Source organism: Pagrus major, chromosome 13 (genome assembly GCF_040436345.1).
Source record: "Pagrus major chromosome 13, Pma_NU_1.0".
NCBI classification, from domain to species: Eukaryota; Metazoa; Chordata; class Actinopteri; order Spariformes; family Sparidae; genus Pagrus; species Pagrus major.
In genome coordinates this window covers 22419695-22428177 of record NC_133227.1, presented here as the reverse complement: position 1 = coordinate 22428177, position 8483 = coordinate 22419695, and the positions used below count along the sequence as shown (strand labels likewise).

The window sequence follows — 8483 nt, the reverse complement described above, 5'->3', positions numbered from 1 at the left end:
TTGGATGGCCATTATGAAGTTGCTACTGATATTTATAAACCTTTGCAATTGTTTAAAGGGACACTATGTAGTGTTGGAGAGGAAATTCAAAATCAGAATTGTAATAATAATAATAATAATAATAATAATAATAATAATAATAATACAAACTTAGAAATATTTATTTTTTTCCATAACTGAATAAACAAGCTGTTCTCAGAGGAAGATAAGGTCCCCAGATCACTGTTTGAGGCTAGAAAGGTGGCAGGGTCCGCCACATATAAACAAAGTACAGCAGTATTAAATTTGGTTGTCCTTTCAGGTCAGTTTGTTTATTCAGTTATGAAACAAAAGTTTGTTTATTTCGTTTGTTTAGGGATAAAATAATTCAGTCAATTAAGATCTTTCTCTTCTTATTATAAGTTCTTCCCCAAAGCTACATAGTGCACCTTTAATGAATGGTTTATGAAGCATTTAGTTTGTTAACAACAAAAACATAGCAATTAACTACAGTGAATTTACTATTCAGTAATGTTTTTTATAAAGTGTTACCTTTTAATTTATCTTGAACAATGATCAGGGAAGAAACTATTTATTAGATCCACAGATCCAAGTTTTATTTTAGTGAAACACAGGTCAGAATGAAGAGCATCAGTGAATTATTTATTTGCCTTTCATGAATTATATTAATTCAACTTGGTTTTACTCCTGTTTTTATTTTTCCCCTGTTCATCAATGCCTCCCCCCTACAGTAGATCCACCCTGAGGGCCCGCTCCCCAGGTTGAGAACCACTGAGACATTCAAAGCGTTAAAGTTGTTTTAAAACTTTCCCCCACCAACAAGGGAAAGCCAAAATCCTAAGGTACACCTGTATTAATTTAATTTTTTAAATGCTGTTTAAAAAATGATAAATAAATCTACCTTGTACCTTGTATTCATATCTGTAGTGCAAAATAGCCTCTATAACATGTGATCTAATCAGTCTGTACACGCTTATGTTTGGTTTTTAAAGATTTTTTTTAGTGTATAAAATATACGTCTATGTACAAAGGACTGATATAGAAAATCAAAACACTTCTTCATTACCTGTTGTATGCTTGTATATTGCAATAATAATCTATGGTTGTAACAAAATCCCACAGCACACCTGGACTTGCCTTTTGGCACACCATTTGGGAACTACTGTGTTAAAAAGATCAGTAAGATTTAGTGGCATCTAGTGGTGAGGTTGCTGATTGCAGCCACCTGAAAACCCCAACACACCAATCATAGTCTCAGGCGATTATACAATAATGAAGACATCCTTTTGATTTTTATTATTCTATTTCTGCCAAAAGATCCCTCTTAATTAAACACATAGGATCATTAACTGTTGTTTAATTGATGCTAGACTTTGTTTGTCACAATTTGATATGATTTTGCTTGACTGCACAACTCAAAGAGTAAAGTTACTGAAGATATTAGCAGAGTGACTCCAGTGAGTGAGAGGTAGAACCCATCAGATGCAGAAATTACTTGTTATGCCTTAAACTTATATTTTCAGATACAGGAGTGCTGAAATCAAATGTTTTGTTCTTTCTTTAAGGAGTCATGATGTTGTCTATTCCACCTAGTAATCATCCTGTAAAGTGCATGTTACAGCGCTGTATACACGACATTTTAATGGTCATGAGAAAACTAAATTGAATTTAGACTTATATATCCCCTCCAGACATTTTTAAGACACAAAAATTACTTCTTGAATGATTTGTGTCTGATATGGTTTCATTCTTTCTCATTGGAAAATCCCTTTATGAGTTTAATATTTTGTACTTTAACAAATTTAACTAGTGGAACAACATCTCTACAACTTCACTGTAAAGTCCATTCTCAGTGAATGTGCACTGGAGGAAGTTTCCACATCAAACTTGTGTGTCATACTGGTCCAAAATTGGCTTCCACACAAGTTGTGACATCACAAATCAGCTATGACATACACATGTTCAGCTCTTTCCCCCTTCAGCAGATGAATGTGAAAACAGACTTCTAGTTAGAAAATTTACACAAACACAATTCTCCACCCTAAAGCTCAAACCCCAAATCACAATAAGCAAAACACATTTTTGATTGGAGGGGGACTTAAAAGGCCAGGTCAGGGAACATATAGTTTTCTAAATCTAAATTTCCCTCAGGATCAATAAAATATCTATCTATACACGAGATATGACTGAACATGAAGCAGGAAAAATAAAAACTTCTGAACTCAAACTATTTTATCTTTGCATAAAAAGATTCTTTATTAAAACTGCATGCAGATTCCATTACTCCAGACCAGATTTAGTGGCAGAGAGAGAGCTGAGGTTGCAAAAAGGATTAGCAGTCAAGAGTCAGACATCACAATCAGAGTGTAGTTTCTTGGGGCTCTTTTAGTCGACGGGACCAGCCAGCACAGTGTCCAGGGTGCTCTGAGCCTCTTTGATCTGCTGCTGCAGTCTCTGCTTCATGCCCTCATTCTGGGCCTTCTTCAGCATGTCCTGCATGTCTCTGATGGCTGCCCGGTAGCCCGGGGCATTGTGAAACACTCGGATAGCCTTGTCGCCGCTGCACACCAAGAAGCGTCCGTTAATATCAAATCTAAGGTCGGTGATCTCCTCGCTGTGGATGCCGTGCAACTCCTCCTCCAGCTCGCCGCTGGTAGCGTTGAACATGGCTATGTTACAGCCGTCACTGATGGCCACCACCCGGCCGTCTGGAGACAAGGCAACCCGGCTACCCTCTGATGATGTACAAGGGACTGTCTTCAGGAGGTATGGATCCTGCTGCTTCTTGTACTCCACATCTGTATTCCACAGCTTCCACGTGCCGTCTTTGGAGACAGTCACCATTCTGATAAGTTAAAAGAAAGATAAGAATATAATTACATGAAGTGTAACAGAGTGCAAAACTGACTTTTTGTCATTTTACTACAACCATTTCTTGGCCAAGGGCAGTAACTTTCTGGAGTCTTGTCATCACTAATGCTGCCAGGCAACCACCGAAGGCTGCACATAACCCCCAGTAAACCAAAACATATGGGTGTTATACTTTGGTGTTTGTTGTGACATGGTAATTTCAAGGTAGATCCATTTTTTGAATTTTGTTTCCTCCTGTTTCCAGACCTTCAGGACAGTTACAACAGTGTTAACCACCTGTTTGGCTTTGTATTTTAATCAGAAAAGCTTTTGTTACCTGTGAGAGTCATTGGAAAAGGCGAATGCATGAACTCCTGCAGAGTGGCCCTTCAGGTCAAAAGCTCTCGCCACCTCTCTGAACTCTCCTCCCTTCCCGAAGCAAACCTCCCACACCTTCACGTCAGGAGTGAAGCCACATGAAGCAACGAATCTGAGCACAGGGACAAAAAGCGCGTGCGTACAATTACATACAAAAGATTATGTCGTTTGTTTTCCTGTTTTTGGAGAAGTTTTTTACTGAGTGATGAGGATGTTTAATACAGTATGCTAAAAAAATAACTGGAAATACTGCAGAGATGGCCTTCACTATAACTAAGCTCTTATTTTGAAGAGTAATGATTATAATACTTGGACTTTTGGCCTGAAAAATAAAAGGGATATTTTTACTTTAAAACAAAATGTAAAAAAAAAAAGCATATAAGTCTTGAACACCTTCTGAATGTATGTTGGCTAAAAGAATCACAGAGTTCGGACATGAAAATAGATCCATCAATAGATCTGATTAAATGTCTGGATGATACTTCAAGAGGGGAAAACCCACAGTGTCTTAAAACACATCATGTTCTCATCATGATACCGGTTTTCACTTAAAAGACATTAAAGATTATTTTTCTGTTTATTACAGTCTTAAAAGGAACATTAAATCTGCTTTGATTCATTATTGTATGACATTGAAAAAAATAAAATCATTTTGAGAGATCCGTATTTGATCTTTTAAGTGGAAGATCTGTGGTGATGGAGGGGTGGGACTGACCTGCCACATGGGGAGATGGCAGCATAAGAATTGGTTATCTGGTTAGTGTTGATAGAGGCCAGTACATCTCCTTTCAGGTCCCAGATGTGAATGGTGGTGTCAGTGGAGGCACTCATGATGAACTTGCCTGCGGAGAGGAGAAACAGAATCAGCCTGTCGATCATCAAACAAACTGATTTTAGATACGAAGATAATTAATAATGGATAATACAGATAACGATAGAAGATATTTTCAGTAATTCTGCTCATGTGATTCTCACTTTGGGATTTGGGCAGACAGGATCTCAGTTCAAAGACATCCTGTTTTTCTTGTTTGCAGTTATTTAAATACACACCTCAAGGCTGCTACGATTGTTCACAGCCTCATTCTCACAGTGAGCAAGCACTGGGTGTAGAGGTGTCATTCAGAGCGATAAATTAATTATTTTTTTGTGTGTTTACGTGCTGCTGATACCATTCACCCTAAAAACATACTGTATCAATAAAAAAGCAAGAACTAAGAATTCATGCATGACTTTAAGACATCTTGTGTGTTCTATACCTGTCTCTGCAATGCCAATGTTGAGGATGGGGGCCTTGTGTTTCTGTGGAAAGTCCTCAGGAGCCGCTTTGAAGCTTAAAGTACCGTCCTCCTTTTTCACCATTTTGAAGATTCGAATAGCATCTCCATTCGCCAACCAGGTGATAAATGCCCTGCAGTGAAAAGGTGAGAGTCAGTGAAGGAGGTGGTGGGACTTACATGTGCCTGTATCCAAAAATGACCTCAAGATGAACCAGTGCCATTTTGGCTTGACAAACAAACCAATTACTGGTGTGTGCTGTGCATATTAAACACAGAGAAATAACAAATGAATCAATATCAAAAAGTAATAGTTCATAGCTAAAATTTCTGATGTGGAGGTTCAGAAGCTAATGTTGTGTTGATGTTTGTACAAATTTTGTCAAATTAGGTCATTCTGTCCTCACTTTATCCTTTATCTCTCAGTGCTGCTTCAAGTTGGTCTTAGTTAAACTAAACAAGGTTTGTTTGGGGGAAGTCAGAATGCTTTATGTCAGTGAGGGTCTGCGTAAGTTCAGTAGTAGAGAAGAAGAGACCTGGAGTCTGGGCTGAAGCGGACCAGTGTGGCGTGATCCAGTTCCACATTGGCCCTCAGACACTTGTGTTCCCGCTCCAGAAAGTCTTTTGTGCTCCAGATCCGGACAGTGCGATCGTCAGCGCATGACGCAAGGTACTTCCCGTTACTGCTGAAATCAAGGCATGTCACGTTCGCACTGTGGTTCTGAAATGTACATGGACACAAATACACACATGCTCAATGGAGGTTAGAGAAAGAGCCTAGTATCTAGTATGTTCAAGTAGCAACACTGAATAGAGACAGGGCCTGAGGTGTTCTTAACAAACGGACATGTCCCTGAACAACAGCAGTCCTCAGCTCTTACAAAGCGTACGTATTCATTCTCATTGTGTGTCTTAGCTTACCTTCAGTGACGCTGCCAACAGTGGATGGCTGAACGTGTGCTGTGATGGTTTGTCCTTGCGGCTGCGCTGCTTCTCCTGCTTTGGTTTCTTGGATGCAGGGCCCTTCGCAACACTACCTTCAGCTGAGAGACAATACACAGTGTCACTGAAGAACATTTGAATTTATGATACTGCAGCACAGGCCAAGCATGTCCAAGACTAACTACAGTCTCAAAGATTCTGTATTTGTCACTGTTGTAGAAGGTCTCTGACATACAGGACAATATGAGTGGGACAAAATATCGATACAGTGGCGACAAATTATGTATATGTTTTATTATGTGGTGTAAACTTCTGTGAATATAATTTACACAGATTAAAAAACAATTTATTGAGGAATCCTATCTGTTTAACTCCAGACCTGTTTTGCTTTCTGATAGTTTATGACTATTTTACATAGGGCCTGACCGATATATTGGTTGGCCAATATTGACGTATCATGGATATATTGGTATCGGCCCATATGCTGTCCTTTACACGGCAGTATAAAAACTTCTGTTTAATAGATCATAATGCAGAAAAAGATACTTGAGGTAATTTGGAACTACTAAATTCCCAATGAAGTTTACTTTATCAATGCTCTGATGTCATTTTAGGCAGTGAAGTGTTTTGTTAAACTATAAAACATCCTGCCATCATTACATATATTTGTTACAAGCATTTGAAGACCCTGTTTTAAGGATCATTGCAAAAAATGTGTGTATTTCGGCAGATATTGGAATTTTTGACTCCCTAATATCGGCATTGGCCCCAAAAATCTGGTAGTGCAGGGGTCTAATTTTACATTGGAATAATGGCTAACACGGACAAAGACAGGTTGCAGTCAAGGCACTATGCTAAGACTCTCTAGCCTTTTTTCAGAAGTATTTGTAGTCGACTGATATGGCTTTTTTAGAGAACGATATTTATTTGCAGTAAAAATGAATATCTTTTTGTTAGAATTTTGAACAACCAGTGATGAAATAAACCCAAGTACAATTTACTCAAGTACTGTCCTTAAGTCCAATTTCGAGGTACTTTACTTGAGTATTCCTATTTTCTGCTACTTTATTTATTTGATACATTTAGTTACTAGTTACTTTCCAGATTGAGATTATTATTTTTATAGGCTATCAATTGTGACGTGTTTACCGATCTGATATTGTTTTGGGCAGGACATTGTGTGAGAGGAGGTTGCATCAGAGCCAAAGTAGCACATTTTTAAATTAGTTTATTTTATCGGCAACCCGACAGAAAAATCAGACACCGATTTCAGAAAATTCTGTATATCGGCACCAATTATCGGCCAGGGCCACAGTCGCTGTATCGTGATACTCTCTTTATCGTGGGCAACGTATTGTGAATCGTATCGTGAGTTACTCTGTGATACCCACCCTTACAAGACAACAAACATTAGCTTGTAGCATCTGGTAACAGACAGCAAACCGAGGCTCTGAAAGGTAATAACAATATTATCAATTACTATTTTTCCTTCTCTTAAAAAATCCCTTCTGCATTTTGTCAAACTCTAAATGGATATGTGTTTTTAGTAGTGTAAATAGTTAGCTTTCAACTTCAGAAGACGATTAGCGACAAAAGGAGCGCTTATCTAATGTTTGCATAATTAACAGGTAGTGCATGGAGCAGTCACCCCCCACTGGTCAGTCACATGTAGCATCTGACGACTGGCCAACGACACACGACAGTCGCTCAAAGTTGCATTAGCTTTCGTTACTCGCTTCATAAAGCCCGTAGTGTTATAGTGGATATAGTGGCCTGTCACACACGCCGCTCTCCTGCTCCCTCTCGTTATGAATGAACACAGCAGGAGCAACGCGCGTGTCAAAGACCACGGAGATAGTTGGTGACTCACCGCCCTCCCCGTCAGTCACCGCTTCGGCTAGAGTTACGTTAGCTAGTGTGGCTCTTACCGGCAAACTCCGCTGCCTGCTCTAGTTCCTCTCGTATTTCTTCTTTCCGTTTGCCCACCGCTACTGCAACCAGAACAACCAGCGCACCCAGTAGCAAAGTGAGGGCGACCAGTGCGACTAACTCCATATCGAAAGCTTTCTGCCACGTACTTTGCACCGCTAGCGTCCACTTGGCTGTTACTCACTACTGGGGCACTGCGCATGCGTTCGATTCTTCTTCGCGACCTTTTTCCTTCTTCTTCGCTTAAATTGTGCGGCAAACCGAGACGACCGCCATTACCGCCACCTAAAGGACTGGAGCCGCACAGCATCATTGTTAATAGTAGTTTAAAAATTAATCTTAACTCGATGTCTACTCGCTAGTTTTTTCATCTTTTAGGAAACAGCAAAGGTTCATGGAGAAGGGACTGAATGAACAACAGAAACTGACACCAGGCAGTCTGTGAACATCAGACCAAATCAATCATAACAAGGACTGGGGAGAGGTCAAAGGTCATCGACCAGGAGGAGTGGATAGTAGTTTCAGCGAAGAAATTTTAATCAGCAGAGAAATATCTTAATTTGCTTTTTTAAATGCCTGAACAAATAAACAAATACTTTTTGTTTTCATGACTTAATAAACTGAATAAACAAACTGACCTTAAAGGACAACACAATTTCATACTTTTACCGTATTTATATGTGGCAGACCCTGCCACCTTTCTAGTTTCAAACAGTGTTCTGGGGACCATATTTTCCTCTGAGAACAGCTTGTTTATTCAGTTATGTAATAAATATATACTAATATATGTTTTTCTATTATTACCTCATTAATATTGTAAATATTGAAATTCTGACTTTGAATTCCCTCTCCAAAACTAGTGCCCCTTTAAATCACCTGAGTTTGTGTGTTCAGTCAATTACATTATAGCTCTTAACCCCTTTTAGCAATGTTTTGTTTTTTATTCCCCACATGAATCTGCAAAGGTAGATTTCACAGTCGGACTGTGACCAAGTTATTTCATTATCGATTAATCTGTGCTTTAATTTCTCGATTAATCTATTGTTTTGTCAATACAATTAACAAGAAGTTGGCCTTAAATTACTTGCCTTCTTCCCCCTTTTCATACAA

At 38.9% G+C, this 8483-nt stretch overlaps 1 protein-coding gene across 2 annotated transcripts; it reads right to left on the bottom strand.

The window, feature by feature from the left end:
* Positions 1-2230: 2230 nt before the first annotated feature.
* tbl2 (transducin beta like 2) lies at positions 2231-7561 on the bottom strand. 2 transcript variants are annotated; one of them, XM_073480055.1, is made up of 7 exons: positions 7373-7561; positions 5424-5545; positions 5039-5223; positions 4485-4636; positions 3944-4070; positions 3188-3340; positions 2231-2845 (listed from the first exon to the last, which is right to left on the bottom strand). In XM_073480055.1, the coding sequence occupies exons 1-7, from the start codon at positions 7497-7499 to the stop codon at positions 2386-2388; spliced, it is 1326 nt and encodes a 441-aa protein (XP_073336156.1). In that variant the 5' UTR covers positions 7500-7561; the 3' UTR covers positions 2231-2385. The 2 variants fall into 2 exon arrangements, with proteins under 2 accessions (XP_073336156.1, XP_073336157.1); XM_073480056.1 differs by lacking the exon at positions 7373-7561 and adding an exon at positions 6836-6893.
* Positions 7562-8483: the final 922 nt, after the last annotated feature.

What these genes read in the sequence shown, in the direction of transcription:
- tbl2 (XM_073480055.1), bottom strand. Translation starts at nt 7,499, where the DNA reads ATGGAGTTAGTCGCACTGGTCGCCCTCACTTTGCTACTGGGTGCGCTG. An exon ending in GCAGGCAGCGGAGTTTGCCG is followed by an intron (nt 5,546 to 7,372) that starts GTAAGAGCCACA and finishes ATTGTCTCTCAG; the next exon opens with CTGAAGGTAGTGTTGCGAAG. An exon ending in GCCATCTCCCCATGTGGCAG is followed by an intron (nt 3,341 to 3,943) that starts GTCAGTCCCACC and finishes CCCTGTGCTCAG; the next exon opens with ATTCGTTGCTTCATGTGGCT.